General features: G+C 37.8%; 1 protein-coding gene across 18 annotated transcripts in view; it reads right to left on the bottom strand.

The window, feature by feature from the left end:
• Window positions 1-21,311, bottom strand: part of UNC13B (unc-13 homolog B) — a 252,510-nt gene that overhangs the window by 100,539 nt on the left and 130,660 nt on the right. For 11 of the 18 annotated variants that reach the window (XM_045470011.1, XM_045470004.1, XM_045470001.1 and 8 more), the window contains 2 exons: window positions 5,850-5,885; window positions 1,568-1,802 (listed from right to left, as the gene is read on the bottom strand). In XM_045470011.1, coding sequence (XP_045325967.1) covers window positions 1,568-1,802; window positions 5,850-5,885 — 271 coding nt within the window. The remainder of the gene's footprint in view (window positions 1-1,567; window positions 1,803-5,849; window positions 5,886-21,311) is intronic. The other 7 variants (XM_045470007.1, XM_045470020.1, XM_045470021.1 and 4 more) reach the window with 1 other exon arrangement.

Below are 21,311 nucleotides of genomic sequence, written 5' to 3'. Positions count from 1 at the left end.
GGAGGGCACCTGTTGGAAGGAGCACTGGGTGTTGTATGGAAACCAATTTGACAATAAATTCCGTATTAAAAAAAATAAAAAATAAAAATAAAATATTAACCTCCAACCAATAATTAATTCAGGCAAGGATCATCAATGGATACTACAATTAATGGGTAAAATGTTGTTGGGGAAACAGAATAAGGACACAATCTAGGGTATCATTCCAGATACTCTAATTACAAAGGGTAACTTTACACTGGAAAATCTGGCATACACCAGATTTCTTAACTCAGAGGTCAAACTAAACATAACCAATAAAAAGGCAAAGTAAAATCATGTGTCTGCTGAGCATCTATTGTAATGTTTTTGCCAAAAATGTTTAACCTGATTCTAAACATGAAGAAACAATCAGCCAAACCAAATTAAGAGCATATTCTCAAAACAACTGGCCTGGACTCTTCAAAAAATGTTAGATTATAATAGACTACAGAAATAGGAAATCAAATGTAATGTACCATGATCTTTGATTGGATCCTAGATCAAAAATAGAAACATGGAAAATGGAAAAAAGGAAATATACAGAAGATAATTGGTACTAGAGAAATTTCAATATGGTCCATATGTTAAATAGTATCATTGTATTATTACATTTCTTAAATGTGATCATTATATTGAGGCTATGTAAGAGAAAGTCCTTTCTCTTGGGAATTATATGCTCAAGTACTTCCTGGTAAAGTAACATGGTATCTGCAATTAATTTCAAATAGTTCAGAAAAAAAAAATGCATGCACATATGAATATACATTAGAGAGAATGAAATAAAAAGTAAATGTAGCATAATGTTAACACAATTGATGAATCTAGATAACACGAATATGGATGTTGACTGTATTTGTCCAAATGTTGTTAGCATTTTTTTTAAGTTGGGGGAAGGAGGAGGAGCATATACGTATATATTTGTTTTTATACTCAAAAATATATGACAATAGTCTATGGAAGGGTACATAAGAAACAAACAAGGGTGGTGTGAGAACTAGAAGACAGGAAGGGGATGGGGTAGAGAAGGACAGGTGCAAGTGGGAGATTCTTCATTATATGTGTTATTGTACCTTAACATTTTTTAACCATGTTTTGTGTATTTAAAATTTTTCTAAAGTTCCAGCAAAAGTACTGAATCTGCTATGAAGAGATCATCTAAAGTTCCCAGGGAAATATTTAGGTAGGAAGGATTATCCAAACATTTAACATCTGTGATTTTCTTTTTTTAATCTTGGTGAAAAGTGTATCAGAATCACTGGGCTGGGCACAGGCATGGGCTGGTTTTCAATCATCCACCCTAAGTGAGCATGCTCCCACCAGGTGAGAATCACTGATCATAAAGAGAAATATTTATAACAGAAATGTCTAAATGGGGATGTATAAAAGAGAAAAAAAAAGACTGATAATCTATACAGAACGGCTGGAGCTTGGCCTTTCAGATTGCTATATTTGCACTACCACCTCAAGTTAAAGCATCAAAATATTGTCAGTTGTATCTTGGAAACTACACATGAGGAAAAGAAAGTGCTTTGTTTCTAATACCCACCTGAGGGCCCTCCGCTCTGGATAATCAAGATCATAACTTTGCATAGAGTCATTGCAAGAATCCCGGGAACTGCCCTGAAGTAGCAGCTGCTGTGGCAATCGCACAGGCACAGGAAACTGGTGCACAGAAGCATTGGGCTGGGAAGTCGTATGGTAAGGAGGTGGGATGCTATTGCTGGTCTCACTGCGATAGTCACTATCTCGGTCATCAACGGCACTATCAGGATCTTCAAAAGCTGTGAAAGAAGCACAGTCAAAGCATTCCAGCTTTATTTAGTTCTTCAGAATTTTCTTCTGCTTCTATCCTAAGTAGCCACAAGCCTGGACCTTGAGGACAAGAACACACGAGCCAAGTGACTTCAATGCCATATGGAAAACTGTTTCAATTAATACTCACAAGTTTCTTTCCTTATGAGACAAGACACTTGTTTTCATTTTAGTGCTCATTCTCAAGAGGAGTTCCAAGTTGCATTTTCCCAGTGCAGAATTCTCTGGAATTCTGACTCTCTAGCTACCATAACTCTAGTAAAAATCTGTTTCTAAATGTCATAGATTCTAGTATTTTACTGTTATAAAAATGGGCAGAAGAGAAATTCTCATTTGAAGTTGGCTTGCTGCTTTCAGACTTTAAAAACAGATGGCTAAACCCAATAAGCAGGTCCAACTTCAGAAGCTGGTCAGGTAATGAGGAAAGTCAAAGCCAAGGTTCAGCAGTCAAACCAAAAGCTTGACTAAGAATAGCAGCAGTCGTTTTTTTTTTTAAGTACTCTGCCAACTTTTAAATTTTTTTTAAGTAAGCTCTACACCCATTGTGGGGCTTGAACTCATGACCCCACAATCAAGAGTCACATGCTTTACTGACTGAGTCAGCCAGGCACTCCAGAACAGTCTCACTGTCTTGCTGCAACAACAGGTTTTTCTAACAACTCCTATCAAGTACCTACATCCTAGGGCTCAGAATTTCCATCTGAAGCCTGGGCTAAAGAGGAAAACATAAGCACTGGCAATGGAATCTTGCTGACAATGCAGCCAAGTTTATCTAACAACAGTGTCTATAATTTCATAAAATTATTTCTGCTTTTCAGCCCAGCACCTGACAAGCTAGTTTTATTCTTGATGTTAGCTAAAATGACCGCAGTTACAAATCCTGCTCCAAGCATGATCCCATATGTCCTGTCTTGCCAATTTCCTATTTGGCACAGTGAGGAAAAGGAATTATTTATCATCCTAAAATGGAGATGGACTCCTCATATTAGTAATTAAAAAAAAAAATCTTGGTAGTTATGTGGGCAGTGAAAACCTTCTGAAGACCATAAGATTGGGCTTTCACAATCGCTCATGTAGGAGATAAAAACATGCATCCATGCAGTGGAAATGGAAAAGAGTTAAGGAACTGGAAAAAAAAAATCCAGAGTGAAGTGATAAAACCAGGGGACAAATAGAAGGTAACAGGGAAATGACACCTTGGCTTGCACACTAGGACTACATGGTAGATAGTAATTCCACTAAAAGAGACAAGAGAGCTAAAACATGTGGGTTTTACAACCAATGAAGAAAATTTGAACACTGGATTCCAGACAACATTTGTGGGTACAGCTCAGAGTAGGGATAGAAGATCTCATGAGCATTTTCCCTTTTGAATTTAAGGCAACATATGAGCATAAGAAAAGGAGAGTAATCATTACCTCAGGAGAAAAAAATCAACATGAAAAAGAGGCTAACTTCAAAAATGGCCAGGAAGGGTACTAGTCAAACCATAGGGGATACAAAGCATTCTGCTCAGAAAGCATTCTGATCACACATTAGAAAAAAGAGACTTTTAGGGGTATTGGTTTCAGATCTTGATACATTTGTTGTTCTGAACACTAGAGAGAAAGGATCAAGGGACAAAAACCAGTATGTCTTTCAGACTTCATGCTTTCTGAACCTACAGATGGATTTTTCATGCATACAGATGGGAGGACAGGGGCAAAAAAGCACTCAAAGCCAAAAAGCCTACTTAAACTCCAGCAGGAAAAGTATCAACACAGAGAACCAAAGAGGGAGCAGTGATAGACAATCTTACTGATTATGAGGCCAGAATTAGGAGCCCATGAGACAGAGTTAGAAACTACTTAGTTTTTCACTGAATCTGATCTATTACTGCTAAATAATGCTCTACTTTTTTATTTTGCTAGGCTAACAGGAAGAATACTCTAAAACTTTCCTAAAGGCTGACATTTCTATACTGAAGAAATAAAGGCAGGGCACCTGGGTGGCTCAGTTGGTTGAACATCCGCCTTTTGATTTTGGCTCAAGTCAAGATCTCAGTTTGTGAGATCAAGCCCCGAGCTGAGCTCTGCTTTGATGGTGCAGAGCCTGTTTAGGATTCTCTGCCTCTGTCTCTGCCCCTCCCCTGCTTGTGCGCTCACGCTCTGTCTCTCTCTCTCTCTCTCTCTCAAAATAAATAAACTCAAAAAAATAAAGGGCAAATATTAAGAAACAAAATGTTTCTAGAAAGAAGAGGTTAGAAGTAGAAGAGAATATGAAAAGTAGGAAGGGACAGGAGAAAGGAAATACAAAAAAGTGAGGTGAGACGACAGAGAGAAATAGAAAAAAAGGTAGATGAGAGCAAAGACCAGCTTTTCTCCCGGGACACCATCCTCAATCTCCCTAGAAAGTAAACCTCCTGGCAACACCAAGGCTGATTAGAAACTAAAAAGGGAAATTAAGGAAAAGGCTTGAATAAAAGAATTGTGCTTTCAGTGTGGCAGTGGTGATCTCTTACTGGCTCTACTCTCTCCTCCACAACACCACTGCAGCTAAAACAGAAAACTCCTGGTTTCACTGAGAAAGAGAACCTATATGCAGGTTTGGTTACTCAGCTTAAGGAGGACTTGTGAGCTCGTATGAGGGCAAAAACAGAAAAGGCTGGGAAAATTAACTCATTCAAGTATTTATTGAGTGCCTATAAGCACAATGGTAAACAACACAGAAGATTCAGAGTGTAGAGTCAGCCTAATAGGAGAGAGAAAATATTGATACAAATACAAGAAACGAACAATCTTGAAAACAGTACAAACCCAATGCTGTATCAGTTGAAGGTAAGGTCACTTCCTGTTAGTGTGAGCAGGGAAAGTTTTATGGAGGAGAGGATTGTGAAAGACTGGCAGGTTTTCAACAGGTTAAGTTTGGAGGGAAATACCTCCTAGAATCTGGATAAAAATAATGGCATGTGTAAAGGCCCAATAGTGAGAAAGCCTATATATAATTTTGAAAAACACTTGGTAGTTCATTTGGCAGTTACATAAAAGGACATGGAAGGAAATGATAGAAAATGAACCTGGGGAAAGTAATCTAAGCTGGGTCAAAAATGGGCCTCTGGTACAGAGTAGGCACTCAAACAGTACTGAATGAAATACTGAACAATGAGGCTTTCTGGTATGTGGTGTTCCTGGATTGAATCCCTGTCTTTAAACCCAGAGTACAGATAGAACTTTATCAGCTTGAGAAAAAAGGAGAGAGAAATCAAACGATTTTTTTTTTTAAGGCTTACTTTTTTCTACTTGAAAACCTTAAGTTAGCTCTCTTAGGCTACCTTTGAGCAGCATTTCTGTAATGGAAATACTCAGGATTCAAATGACAGAAAGTACATATTCATGAGAAATCCCAGGGAGAACAAAATTTGGCCCCTCTTAGCACCTGCTGGATATCTAAGCACTGGTACTCAACCAAACCCCCTGTAAGATGGATAACAGAGCCAGTAACGTTAGCCTGAGGCTGTGTATCTTTCTGGAAAGAACTGACTGCCCACTCTCAAAGCTCTAGAATGAAGCTGGCTTCCAGCCTAGCTGGGCTGCTTCAAGGAGAGTCAAACCATGTCCTCAGTCTCTTGTTCACAAAAATAAACTTCCAGAATGAACTTTCTTCTAGTCACTGCACTCCTTAGCCAAGAGACCAAAGGAGAGGGTTTCCTATACTAGGAGCTGATGGTATTACTTACTTCTGGGAAGGAAAAATCAAGAGATACTGCTAAGATTATAACTGGGACTTTGGTTTGAAATTTCTCTCTCTCCCTCCTTCCCTCCCTTCAAAAACCCCAGCCTGAAAGGATATGCCATTCCATTGCAAGTAATGGTCTCTTGAGATTTAAGTAGGAGAGAAGCGGGGGATGGAATTATATATGCTTATATGCATGAATGTCCTGCTTCATAGTTCAGAGGGAGTGTGTTAAAGGCTAAAATAAAAAAAAATTTTAAGGATAAAATCAAGAAAATTAATAAGGAATTCAATTTCTTACGTACTCTGCTGCTCTCCCCAGCCCAAATAGGTCCAGTGACCTAAGAAAACCGCAAATGGTAGCAAAAAAGAAGAGTGACAGAGACAATTTTAGGAATAATTCAAAGATCATTTCCCCAACCCACCAATCATTAGACACCTTACCTTGCTTGAGCCTGCCCTACTTGTGTTCCATTACTTTCACATAACATGTAGACAGGCTTCTGCCTTCTATCAAGCATGAGACAAATCTACAAAGTACCCTTGCTCTCTATAATTTACCATACAGAATAACAAAAAACAGCTTCTACACTCTTCGTTTAAAAAAGTTTTATTTATTTAAATAATCTCTACACCCAACATGGAGATCAAACTCATGACCCTGGGATCAAGAGTCACATGCTCCTCTGACTGAGCCAGTCAGGCACCCCTGCTTCTACACTATTTTAAACCTCCTTCTGGCCTAGGTCTCAGAACATCATCATTTAGGAGCATATATAACCTTCCTTATTCAAAATGACAAAAATTCAACCTGTCTCTAAGAAATCCTTCCTTGTCTTGATGTTTGCCAAATCTGAGACCACCACAGTATACCCCTGAGAATCTCAGACCTAACACAGTGGAAGAGAGTGATTCCCTTGTCTGGGAGCAATGATGTCTAATTTTGACGCTCTTTAAAAGGCCAAAGAATGGCATTAACCTCTAATCTTCCAAAATGTAATGAAACACTGTAGCCCTTTGGGTGCTCAGAGAGAGCCACTTTTTTTCTCAACTGCCTATAGAATTTAATAAAATCCATTAAAACACAGGAGCTTTGAATGACAAGAGAAAACTGAACATTTTCTATTCATTTTTCAGATTAAAAAAAATTCAATGTTAATTACATTTAAATCCTATTTCACACTCAAAATTGAATTTGAGGCAACTAATGTGATGCATGTGTGTGCATGAGAACACAATCACTAAAAATAGGCCTTTCTCCCAAGAAACAAGGAGTAATTTAGCTTCATAATTAAGAATATGAGTACTCAAGCCAAAACTAAGTTCTTTTAAGCTCTGCCACTACTGGCTATATGGCCTTGAAGAAGTTATTACAGACATTTCCTCCAGGTAATATGAGAATAGTATGAGTCTCGTTGGTTACTGAAAGATTATAAGAGAAAATCCACGTAAAGTACCTAGCACAGGTCCCTGGAACAGGGCAAGCAATGGGCATTTCTTGTTGTTTTGTCATGTTGCCAAGTTTTTGCTTGCCTTATAAGTTCCTAATAAATAGGTAGCAGGAGGGTCCACACACTGACAACCCTAACATCTGCTGAGGGACTGTCAACATCTGGGTTAGAAAGACCTCAGAGTTCTCAAGGTGCAGTTCCCTTGAAAATTTGCGGTTAAGACTCAAAATTCTGGAAGCACTGAATGACGTCAAAACAGGATGGTTTCATTACCTGAGCCAACTCGCAATCCTGGGCATATGGGACTACTACTAATCAGTCACAGTCTATTTAATTTAACTATACACTGAGAGTCAGTTTTCTTCCTATACTTACTTTCTTCCCTTCTTTTCACCCCTCAAAAAGGATACGTTGGTTTACTGTGACATCTTTTGTTTTAATAATTTACTTACACTCTAAACACAGGGAAAGAAGGGGTCTAAAAGAAAATTCTTCCAGGCTGTACCACTGTTGCCATAACAACTGTGAATAATTACCTTGCTTCTTTAAAAAAAAAAAAAAAAAAAAAAAAAACTGAAAAATAATCACAGAACTTTAGAACATGCCTATCACCCTAGATTGCTCCAAGCAAGTGACAATGCTATTTCTCCTGAAACTCTGGACCCAAAGAAGCCTCTCATTGAAGGACACTGCCTCATCCTTGAATGTACCACAGCACTGCATAGCAGTTTCCTGGACACAGTAGGTGCTCGATAAATGTCTATTATATGACTAAACCAAATGAATGATTTGATGCCATCTACAAGGTCCAACCCTAAGCCATGAAAATAAGTTATGCTCTCTGACCAACTAGTTCCCTATTGTCACTTGAGAGTGGTACCATTATAAGAGAAACAACATCAGTTTAAGTGGGCAAGTTTCCTTCCCCACTCCAAAAATGCACTAAAACATCTCACTAGCCAGTAGAACAATACTGAGGATTGTTAGGTTTTGCTAGGCATAAGTACCAATAAAGGGGGTAAGGGATTATTCCAGGAAATGGAAATTATACATGCAAAAGTATATTCGGTGAACCTGAAAACAGTTCTAGCATATCTGAATAGGAGGCTACAGGGTTATAAAAGAACCTAATCAAAGGAGGTCCCAGGTAATATTTAGAAATTTAATAATGTTAGGAAATTGGAATTATCTGGAGGTTAATGCAGAGCTGTCACAGCCTTTTTCTTTTTTCAATTCCAGTACAGTTAACATTCAGTGTTATATTGGTTTCAGGGGTACAATATAGTGATTCAACAATTCTATACATTACTCAGTGCTCATCATGGTAAGTATACTCTTAATCCTCTTCACCTATTTCTCCTGCCCCCTCACCCTGTTCCCCTCTGGTAATCTGTTCTCTACGGTTAACAGTCTGTTTTCCAGTTTGTCTCTTTATGTTTCCTTTGTTCATTTGCTTGTTTCTTAAATTCCACATAAGAATGAAATAATATGGTATTAAGCACGGGAGAGACAGAATCAGATTTGTCATTTTAGAAGGAGAGTGGTGGTGGTGCAGTATGGCCAAAAGTTTGTAGAGTAGGTGGACTGGAGACTGGTGTCAGGAAGGCTGGTAAGGAAGCTACTATACTGGCCTGATGATGGCTTAAACTAGGAAAGTGGCAGAGGGAGTGGAGAGAGTGGGTACATTTGTGACATAAAATATATCGGGTTTAATAAGTATTGAATGTGGGAAGTGAGGAGAGTAAAACCTAAATAATACCACCCAGTTTTTTAGCTTGAGCTACTGGGTGGGTATGGCATCATTCATTAAGAAGAGAAATACAAGAGAGGGGCAAGTTGAAGGAGATGATGAATTCAGTGTTAGATTATTGGCTTTGAGGTATTTATGTGCTATCTCAAATGAATATGTCTGGGAGACAGATGGATACATGGTTGTGGAGCTGAGGAAAGATATGTGGAGTTCTAAGTTTTCAGAATACAAACTGCCATGAAAACAGATTTTTCTGCTTTGTTCCTTGCTGTACCCTTAGTGCCTGGCACAAAATAGCAGCTCAACAAATAGGTGTAAATCATGTATAAAAATTAAAATGTCAGTATATAAGAACAATGAAGCAGAATGCAGGATAAGGGGGGGAGGCTGTACAAAGGGGTGAGGGGAACCTACAGAACAGCCACGTTTAAAAAGCAGACAAAGAAGGGAAGGGAAGAAACAAAGAACAAAACAAAGTGTTGGTGACGCTGTGAAGACACTGGCATTCTCATACATGGTTGCAAGAATGCAAAGTGGTAGGTCACTTTGGAAAATCTTGGCATTTCTTACTAAGTTATATACATACCATAAAACCCAGCAACCCTCTCATATGTATTCACCCAAGAAAAATAAAAACATGTTCACATAAAACCCTATACATGAATGTTCACAGTTGCTTAATTCATATTCACTAATAACTATAAATATCCATTTGATAAACAAATCATGGTATATCCATATAATTGACTACTATTCAGGAATAAAAAGGCATGAACAGAAACACGCAGATGAATCTCTAATGCAGTATGATAACTGAAACAAAAAAACCAAAAGACAAAAAAAGCTACATACTACATTATTCTTATATAATTTTCTGGAAAAGGCAATACAACAAGGGCAGAAAACAAATGAGGGTTTGCATGGGCCAGGAGTGGAAGTGGTTGACTACCAAAGGGGTTTAGAAAACTTTTAGGGTTGATGGAACTGCTTTATATCTTAACGATGGTTATGGTTCTAAGACTGTATGTGCTTGTGTTTTGACAAACATAGTACTGGACACTATGAGGGAGATTTTTACTCTATGTAAATTATACCTTAATAAAACTGACTTTAAAAAAACAAAAAGGAAGAGTCCATGAAGGAGGGTGTGAAGAAGCCAGAGAGGAAGAAAACCAGGGCCGTATCATCTCTGAATCAGAAAAAAAAAACCAAAAACAAAAGCAAGGTTTCAAGAAAGCAGTGATCAATAAGTGTTAAGTGCTACAGGAGAGTCAAGAAAGAAAAGAAAAGAAAAGAAAAGAAAAGAAAAGAAAAGAAAAGAAAAGAAAAGAAAAGAAAAGAAAAGAAAAGAAAAGAAAAGAAAAGAAAGAAAGAAAGAAAGAAAGAAAGAAAGAAAGAAAGAAAGAAAGAAAGAAGGAAGGAAGGAAGGAAGGAAGGAAGGAAGGAAGGAAGGAAGGAAGGAAGGAAAGAAAGAAAGAAAGAAAGAAAGAAAGAAAGAAAGAAAGAAAGAAAGAAAGAAAACTGAAAAAGGCCTACTGGATTTAGAAATAAAGAAGTTACTAAAAACTTTAATAGAAATGTTAATGAGTGAAAGCTGGAGTATAGACTGTTTAGAAGAAAATGGAAGCACATACAATAGAATAAGGAGACATCAAGAGATTCCACAATTCATACAGTTAAGCACTGAATGTGAGCATGGTGGAAGATACTGCTTATCACAGGATGCAAAAAAGGAAGCAAGCAGGGAACAGACAGTGGCCAAATGTGTTACAGAAAAAACTAAGTACACTAAGAGCCTCTTCTAAAACCAGCAACATTCTCAAATTGGGCATTCACACATAACAAATATGTGCCAAACTGACAATTTTAATGAGCATGCTAATGTTTCCCACCTCCCTATAGCCTTAAACCTCTTCAGTTCACATACTTAACACATGAATAACCAATTACCCTGCAGTTCAGTGGCTCCTGATGCTAAGAGTTAGGCAGTCTGAGCCTCTATTGGCAATGACATTGTATTTATAATGTTATGAGCTCTGTGCAGATTAGCATTACCAAGTGTACCTCAAGCCCCAAACCACTGAACTCCTGGCACTTCCAAGCCAGAAACCACAAAACCATTCCAAAAATTCCTCTCTACTTTATTTCCCGTGTCCAGCCTGTTAATAAGCTTAATAGTTAATTCCACTCTGAGGTCTCCTTCTTACTGTCCCTTCTTCATAGTTTCTCAGTCCTTATTGAGGAATCCATTACCTCATGCCTGAATTATTGCAGATTATTGCTGGACTTGTGACCTTCTGATCTGTCCCATTCAATCAACCCAGCAGATGACAACTAGACTAATTTTCCTAAATCCAGTTTCTGATCACATTTTTCCAGTTTCTGATCACCGTTTTGATAATTTGTAACTGCTCACTATCTATAAAAGAGTATATTTATCTTCACGGCTTTTAAAGCCCTCTATGATCTGATACCAAATAAATATCAAATCTCACTGTCCACCATTCCCCCAGAACAAAGTCTTTGTTAACTGGCACACAGGTATTGTCACAGTTCCTATGCCTGCCACACTTGGGAGATGAAGGAATGAGCCTGATTTCCCCTATTTGTCCCTCAACTTCTGAAGCCAGAATGTCCTTCGTTTCCACTCCTTGCTGATTTAATAGAATGGGTTTTGAGTTTTGGAACCAGATAAACCTAGGTTTAAAGCCATCACTTACTAACTGTGTGATCTTAGGCTGCTTAACTTCTCTGCCCTTCTATTCATCACCTATAAAAAATGAATAGTAATAACACCTCTCAAATTTGCATAAAAATTGAAAATCAAGTATGTAGCATTTAGCTCCATGTGCCAGACGAATGATAATTACTCAGTAAATGTTCCCTCTTCTCCCTTATTTAGTTGGTACCCATTCTTAAGTTCCACTTAAACAATTTTCCTAAAACAATGCTCAATGACTCTAATACAATGTCTCTATTATCAAAACAAAAACCATCTGCCTATTCCTGAAAAAGTTAAACACACATCTACCCATATGATCCAGCCATTCCACTTCTAGATATTTAACCAAGAAAAATTAAAACATATGATCATGAAAATGTTCATATTATTCACAATAACCAGAAACAACCCAAATGCCTAGCAATAGGTGAATCAATAACAAAATGTAGTATATCCATGATAGAATACAACTTAGTAATAAAAGGAAATCCATTACTGATACACTCAAGAAAATGGATGAATTTCAAAAATTTTTTAAATGTTTTATTTTAGAGAAAGAGAGCACGTGTGCTTGCGCACAAGTGGAGGAGGGGCACAGAGAGAGAGAGGGAGAGAGAGAATCCCAAACAGGCTCTGCACTGACAGCAGTGAGCCTGATATGGGGCTCGAACTCACGAACAGTGAGATCATGACCCAAGCCAAAGTCAGACACTCAGTCGCCTGAGTCACCCAGGTGCCCCTACAACACACAGGAAAGAAGGAAAGAAGGAAAGAAGGAAAGAAGGAAAGAAGGAAAGAAGGAAGGAAGGAAGGAAGGAAGGAAGGAAGGAAGGAAGGAAGGAAGGAAAGAAAGAAAGAAAGAAAGAAAGAAAGAAAGAAAGAAAGAAAGAAAGAAAGAAAGAAAGAAAGAAAGAAAGAAAGAAAGAAAGAAAAAAAGAAAGAAAGAAAATTGAGTCCTGTTATAAAACGCATTACCTAGATCCCACTCCCAGAAATTCTAATTCAAAATGCCGGAAGTGGCTTAGGAATCTGTACTTGTTGTTGTTTGAATCTGCCTTTTCAGTAAGAAGCTGGGGACTCTCATGCCACTGATTTTGAATTACAATTTGAAAAATAAAGCTATAGAATTTCCTATATGAAAAAGCCAGTCTCTCAGTCAAAAGCATAGTGCTCCTGCACTGATGGAAGAAGGCAGCCAGACGGACTACCCTACTGAGCTCAAAGACCAGTTCAATGTGAGCATACATGTAAATGAGAAAATTCTAGCAGGTCCAGGACCCAATTAAAAATGAATCCTCTTTCATAGAAGGTGAAGATTCTTTACTTATCCCTGTTGACTATGCAATGGCAATATACCCACAGGCTTCTTGTTCTGTTTATTTCATTTTGTTTCTAGTGGAAAACATTAGAAATCAGAAATAGTCACATTAAAAAAGTAAGGTCTATAGTTACCAAACAAAACAACCCCAGGCAACTGTTATATCACCAGTTAGTCCAGTGACGGTCAATTTTTCCATGACAATGAAATGACAGGATATTTGAGCCTCAGACTTCAAGTGAATAGTCATCTGTCTAGGCAATGACAGGACTCATCTACCAATTACTAAAATGTAGTAATTACCAGGTAACTCACAAAAGACAATAAAGTCAACCACTAGAAATTATTCCATTCTCCCTTTCAAGACAGTAGATTAGATAAGTACTATAGAACTTCCCTTTCCATTGAAAACAGTAAAAAACTGTTAATAAAGAAAAGTACTTCAAACCTAACATAAGAGAATTTAAAAAAAAGAAGCTATTGACCAAACTTCTTTGTGAACATATGTATTAAAATACAAGCAAATCTAACCTGGCATTATAGTAAAAGAATAACTGGGGCACCTGGGTGGCTCAGTCAATTAAGTGTACAACTTCAGCTCAGGTCATGATCTCACAGTTTGTGAGTTCGAGCCCCCCTCCCCCGTCAGGTTCTGTGCTGACAGCTCAGAGCCCAGAGCCTGCTTCAGATTCTGTGTCTCCCTCTCTGTCTGCCCCTCCCCTGCTCACACTCTGTCTATGTCTCTCTCTCTCTCTCAAGAATAAATAAACATTAAAAAAAAATTATAGTAAAAGAATAACTTACCATAATCAACTAGGGCATATTATAGGAAAGGAAAGATGATTTATTAATAGAAATTGTTTAATGCATTCATCACATTGAACAGCTAGGTAATTCCTAGCCATTTTGAAATGTTCAATGTCGACTCCTTATTTTTAATATAGAAGCCCTACTGAAGTATTAGATGCAGTAGGGTACACAAATCATAAGGGTACTGTTCAATGAATACTGTGAACACACTCGTGTAACCAGCATACAGATCAAGAAACAGGAATTTTTAACTTTTTGCGGAACCTCCATACTGTTCTCTAGTGGGTGCACCAGTTTGCATTCCCACCAACAGGGCAAGAGGGTTCCCCTTTCTCTGCATCCTCGCTAACACTTGTTGTTTCTTGTGTTAATTTTAACCATTCTGACAGGTGTGAGGTGGTATCTCACCATGGTTTTTATTTGTATTTTCCTGATGATGAGTGATGTTGATCATCTTTCCATGTGTCTGTTAGCCATCTGGATATCTTCTTTGGAAATGATCTAGTCATGCCTTCTGCCCATTTCCTTTATTTATTTTTTTATTTGGGGGGGGGGGTGGAGAGAGAGAGAGCATGCATCCTAAGCAGGCTCCACACTCAGCATGAAGCTAGATGCAGGGCATGATCCCACGATCCTGGGATCATGACCTGAGCCAAAATCAAGAGTTGGAGGCCTAAGTCAGTCACCAGGTGTGCCATGTTCTGCCCATTTCTTAGCTGTCTTTTGGGTGTTGAGTTTGAAAAGTTCTTTATAGATTTCAGATACTAACCCTTTATCAGATAGGTCATTTGCAAATACCTTCTCCCATTCTGTAGAACTACCCTACAATACAGTAATTGCACTACCCAGTAATTGCACTACTAGGTATTTACCCAAAGGATACAAAAATACAGATTTGAAGGAGCACATACACCTTGATATTTACAGCAACATTATCAACCATAACCAAACTATGGAGGGAGCCCAAATGTTTACTGACTGATGAATGGATAAAGAAGATATGGTATTTATATATAATAATTTATTACTTAGGCATCAAAAAGAATGAAATCTTGCCATTTGCAACAACATGGATGGAGCTAGAGTTTATTATGCTAAGCAAAATATGTTAGAGAAAGACAAATACCATATGAGTTCACTCATGTGGAATTTAAGAAACAAAATAGGTGTGGGGTGGCTAGGTGGCTCAGGGGGCTAAACGTCTGACTTTTGATTTGGCCTCAGGTCATGATTTCAAGGTTCGTGGGTTCAAGCCCGGCATCAAGCTCTGTGCTGACAGCTTAGAGCCTTGGGCCTGCTTCAGCTTCTGTCTCCCTCTCTCTCTGCCCCTTCCCTGCTCGTATTCTGTCTCTCTCTCTCAAAAATAAACATTTAAAAAAAATTAATAAATAAGTAAAAATTGGGAAATTAAAAAAATGAAGTATCTAGATCAGAGAAGTATAATATTAATATGCAGCCATCTTTATTATAAGTCATAAATACATTGGAAACCAACATGGATCTTTAATTTAAAAAATCTAGGATCTAGGGGCGGCTGGGTGGCTCAGCCAGTTAAAAGTCTGACTGGCTCAGGTCATGATCTCTCGGTTCGTGAGTTTGAGCCCTGTGCCAGGCTCTGTGCTGACAGCTCACAGCCTGCAGCCTGCTTTGGATTCTGTCTCCCTCTCTCTCTGCCCCTCCCTCACTCACACTGTTTCTTTTTCTCTCAAAAATAAATAAACATGAAAAAAAATCTAGGATAAGAAAGAAAGGGGGGGGGGAGGGAGGGAGGAAGAAAAATAGAATAGATCAACTAGCCTTTGAACCAGCTATTTCTTCTAACCATCACACTTTCACCCAGAGAGCCATACTGCTAACCACCTCCAAGTTTTACTCAAGTCATTTTCTGTGGTTTATACACTAACCACCTTATTTATAATTACAACAACTTCAATTCTAGTGTTCCCAATTACCTTGAACCATCTACTGTTTAATTTTTTTTTAACCTTTATTTTTGAGAGAGAGGGGGGTGGGAGAGAGAGAGAGAGAGGGGGGTGGGAGAGAGAGAGAGAGAGGGGGGTGGGAGAGAGAGAGAAAGCATGAGCAGGGGAGGGGCAAAGAGAGATGGAGACACAGAATTCGAAGCAGGCTCCAGGCTCTGAGCTGTCAACACAGAGCCTGACTTGGGGCTCCAACTCACAGACCAAGAGATCATGACATGAGCTGAAGTCAGATGCTTAACAAACCCAACCATCCAGGTGCCCCTGAACCATCTACTCCTTAATTGGCCCACTCTCTAAATTCCCATATAATTTCCTTATTCATTACATTTACTGTCTCCTCCCACTCAGGATCTTTTTGAGTTCTGCTTCCTGATGTATCCTAAGTACCTAGAACAGAACCAAGAATGTATCAAAAAATGTTTCTAAGGCACCTGGCTGGCTCAGTCATGAGCATGTGACTCTTAATCTTAGGGTCCTGAGTTTGAACACCACAATGGGTGTAGAAATTACTAAAAATAAACTTTAAAAATGTTTGTAGAAGGAGAGGATCAAAAGATAGAGGAGAAAAGGGGGAGGGCAAAAGGGGCATTGAGGCTGGATGTGAGAAAATGAGTATCAGCAGAAATATAAATAGGTACAATCTTTCTAGAGGTATAACTTGACAATATCTACCAAAACTTAAAATGTGTATATCCCTTAATCCAATAATTCTGCTTAATAGAAATGCACTAATTCAACTAGTATTTATTGAGCAAAGGTACTAGGAATACACAGATAAACATTTCCCTTACTCATAAAATTTATGGCCTGAAGAACAAAAATATATATCAAACAATCATACATATTAAGTAACTATGAAGGAAAGGTACTTAAAGGTACACAATATATAATAGGGAAGGGGAGATCCATTTGCATATTCACAAAAAAACACATTTGTATGAAGTTGCTCACTCTAGCACTGTTTCAATAGCAAAAATTTGGGAAAAATCCAAATATCATCCACCAATAGGAGAGGAGTTTTAAATTGTACATTTCAAATGAAATATATCAAATTTGAATTTGATCAATCTTGCAGTTCAACTATCAAGTTACCAAAAAATATAAAGGACAGAAGAGTAAACTATGCTATGGGAATATATTGAGCAAAATTCACAATATGGGAAAGTGTAAGTCAAACAAAGCCATGTAGTTAATGGCTTTGTCATTTCAATAAAAAACTGCAAGAAAAAAATTAGGAGATGGAGAAGGAACCCATAGATTAAAAAAGAACTATAAGATGTATCAAAAAAGACAACATAGGCAAAAATAAATTCTTATGTTTAGTGATGTACACTTGAGTGATAAAATATAAAGCAAGGAAGTCATTAGCATAAAGTTGGTAGAGTAGTTACTTTTAGGGAGATGGAAATTATGATTGGGAAGGGGCTTGTGGAGAGCTTTCTAGGGTGCCTGACAAAGGTCTATTTTTTGCCTATCTTATGCGAATTCATTAAACTAAATGTCTGTTTTATGAAGTTGTGTATCTGTTATATTCTACAAAAGATTTTTTAATATATCAAACAAACTGGGTATATCACTACAATCACCACCATCTGACTGTTTCATTCCCCTAAGGTCTTTAAAGGCTTCTCATTGTCTTCAAGATAAAATATAGCTTGCTACAGCTTTCAAATCCTGTAAGATATGAAGACTCTATGCCTCATCTCTGATCCTGCCCCACTCTTATCCCCTGCCCTCAAGTCATCTAGAATTTTCAACATGCTTATAAGTCATGCTTTTTTATGTTAGTGTCTTAGTACCATAAACTCTTTTCTCCTTCTTAACTGACTCCTACTCATCTTTCAAAACTTACTTTATGCCAGAGGTTTTGAAGGAAGTAAGGATCAATAGGTAGAGCACAGGGAAATTTCAGGAAAGGGAAACTATTCTGTGTCATATTATTAGGGTGAATATGTGTCGTTATACATTTGCCAAAACCCATAGAACACACAATGCAAAGAGTGAACCTACGGACTTTTGTTGACTTTTAAATTCTTTTCAATTTAGGTATCATTTCCTCTGGGAAGCCTCTCCTAACCACCCAAAAATTGGGTTAAGTTGTTTTCCTCCACTTTCACTTAATTACATGGTAGTAAATATATTTTCCTCTCTGGACTTGAGCTCACTAAGGTCAAGGACTTTCATCTCTGTATCCCCAGTGCCTAGCATGGTTCTTAGCATGAGGAAAAGGTGTCCAATACTTGTTTGTGCAATGAATAACTGTAACAATTGTTGATCTCTACAATATTTCTGTTAATCCTGTTTAGCCGATCAAATTCATTTCTTACCACTCTGAACCAATGAAATCAATAATAAAAAAAACCATAAGATGACCATGCTTTTACAGAGTAACAGACTGTTGTATATATACAACAAGTACTGTGACCAGGTTAGGCACTTAAGTACTGTAATCAAATGAAACTTTTTTTTTTTTTTAAGATTTATTTTTTAAGTAATCTCTACATCCAACATGGAGCTCAAATTCACAACCCTGAGATCAAGAGTCACATGCTCTACCACCTAAGCCAGCCAGGTGCCCCTCAAATGAAACTTTAATACATTAATCTGACATTTTTAACATACATAATTGCATGCCACAGTAATTGAACAGAAATGATAATAAGTTGATGTTAATGACTGCAATTAGCCACCACAAATTCTTTCTGGAAAAAGATAAGATAGAAATAAAGGAGTCAGAAGACTACAATTAACATTATTTTTATCAGCCAAACCATATTGTTACAATTTCTCTCTTTTCTTTGTTAGTTTGCCAACACCTATAATCATTAGTATCAACTGCTTATACAGATACCACGTGTACAGTGTAAAACTCAGCACCCACTCTTACTAGACTCACTGTCCTAGACTCACTGCACTGCCCTACTACTAAAATAAGACTCTCTGTATACTCTGTGGAGTCTACAGCCAACATATTTTCCTGACTCTGAGAGTCCTAGTCCTGGACTAAAGGTTGCAAAACTGTGAAGTGACTCATCCTTTACTCCCGCTACCCAGGGAGGATGTTCCAGCCAGTTACTGGCCAGGAATGAGGCCAGGAAGGAATCCTCCCTTCACAATTTTCTTTTATCCTACTATGAATATCTTTCTTTTCAATCAATACATTCCAATTAGATTCTTCAAAAGTCATTTCTGAACTCATCTCTTCTGAACAGCCTTCCTGAACAAACTAAACACCATTCTTAACCATTTGCTTCTTCTCAGCCACCTCAACACTTTCCTCTCTACTTCCAAGGTATTACTATTGAAAATAAACTGAAAGAAATTGTCCAAAATTAAAATATAAGCAGAAAGCCAAGTTGATAACCCAGAGAAGGAAGTGTGAACAGCACACCAAACAAAGAGGGGGGCCCACTTATTAAGAGCCAAAATAGGAAGTCAGAAATAAAAGAACCAGGATGGTAGATAGGGAAAGACAGGCTAAGCAGGAAGGAGATTCTGAGTCAATCAAGGCACAAGAACTATCACCTATGGCTGTTTTCACTGTGCTCTCTGGAATATGATTTGTAAGAGGCTGGCTATACCTAAAGGCCAAGGGAGGAAAAAGCAGTCTCATACTTTGCTAGTAGGGGTGAAAATAGCACAGCCTCTATAGAAGACAGTTTTGTAAAATATTCCAAAATGTTGTATGTATTGTTAAATGCTCGATGCTATAACTCAGTAATTCCACTACTGGCTATCATCCAATACACATACATGTATAAAATTATACATGGGGTGCCTGGGTGGCTCATTCGGTTGAGCCTTGAACTTCGGCTCTATTCATGAGTTCAAGTCCCACGTTGGGCTCTCTGCTGTCAGCCCACTGTGAATCCTCTGCCCCGCCCCCCACCGCCACTCTGTTCCTCCCCTGCTCATGCACTCTCTCTCTCAAAAATGAACATTAAAAAATTATACATGTAAAATATCAACTTTAGGACTGTAACAGCCAATATCAGAAGCAACTTAAATGTCCTTTAATAGCGATTCCAATCCTAGGTATATATTCACAACAAATATATTCAAACAAATACTTGTAACAATCATTCACAGCAGCTCTACTATTAACAGCCAAAAGCTAGAAACAACCTAATGTCCATCAACTGATGAATGAATAAACAAAATGTGGTATACACATACAATGCAGTATTATTCCACCTTAAAAAGTAAGGATATCCTAACAAAGAAAAAAAGGAGACAAACAAAACAAAAAGGACTCTTAAGAGAACTAGTGGCTACCAGAGGAGAGGTGAGGGTTGAGGAGGATGGGTGAAATAGGTGAAGGGGACTAGGAGTACACTTATTGTGATGGAAACTGAGTAATGTATAGGATTGTTGGATCACTATATTGTACACCTGAAGCTCATATAGCTAATGTTAATTACACTGGAATCAATTTTTTAAATGTTTATTTATTTATTTTAAGAGTGTGAGTGAGTTGGGGAAGGGTAAAGAGAAAATCCCAAGCAGGCTCCACACTGTCAGCACAGAGCCTGATTCAAGATTCAGTCCCACGAACTGTGAAATCAAGAGACCTGATTTCGGGACCTGAGCCGAAATCAAGAGCCGGTCGCTTAACTGACTGAACCACCCCGGCATCCCCAAATTTTAAAAATATGGAGCACTTCACAAATTTACATGTCATCCTCGTGCAGAGGTCATGATTATTGGAATCAAATTTCAAAATAAATAAAAATAAAAAACAAAAAAAGGAAGGATATCCTGATACATGCTACAACATAGATGAACTTTGAAAGTATTATGCTAACTGAAGAGGGCAGTCATAAAAGGTCACATATTGTATGATTCCATTTATATGAAATATCCAAAATAGGTAAATCCATAAAGGCAGAAAGTAGATTAGTGACTGCCAGCAACTGGGGGTTGGGGGAAGAATGGCGACTGACTGCTTAATGAATACAGTGTCTCCTTTAGGGCTGATGAAAATGTTTTGGAATTATATAGAGGTGATGATTACATAATACTGTGAATATACTAAATGTCACTGAATTATACACTAGAAAATGGTTAATTTTATAAATTAATTTCACCTTATTTTTAAAATGTCCATTAATAGGAACTGGTTCCATACATGTAGTGTATATTAAATATATGAAGTGGAAAAAAAGCAAGGTATGTTAACACTATGCAAAGCATACTACCTTTTGTGAGCGGGGCTTTAAGTATAAATATATAAACTCTTGTGAATGTACAAACTCTCTCTAGAGAAATCCACAATAAATGGCAATAGTGGCTGCCTTGAGGCAGAAACTGAATAGCTAAAGGACAGGGTTGAGGAAAAAAATTTGTTTTTCATAGCATACCCTGCATCTTTTGATACAAAAATGAAATTTATGCATGTGGTTCCTTTAAAACATGAAAGTGGAAGGAAGGGCTCCTAGGTTCAAGGTAACCAAGAATCAGCTATCTAGAGAACACCAACATGATTAGGATACTTTAATGCAAGAGCCAGAATAGGAGACTCAAATAAAAGTGGTAAATGGTGGGAGAAAGATGGCAAAGAAAGATCTCTGCCTTCTGGGATTTTAGAAATGAGAATGGGAAAATAGAGGAAATTGATGAGGTGGGAGATTCTTCAGGATAGAGGCCAGCTAGTCAAGCAATCCTATTTTCCTGAAGGGCATGTGTTCTAGATAAATGGAAGTAATTAGGGATGTAGCATTTGCTCTTCTGCTTC

Source organism: Leopardus geoffroyi, chromosome D4, assembly GCF_018350155.1.
Source record: "Leopardus geoffroyi isolate Oge1 chromosome D4, O.geoffroyi_Oge1_pat1.0, whole genome shotgun sequence".
NCBI classification, from domain to species: Eukaryota; Metazoa; Chordata; class Mammalia; order Carnivora; family Felidae; genus Leopardus; species Leopardus geoffroyi.
This window is presented reverse-complemented; position numbering and strand designations above follow the sequence as displayed.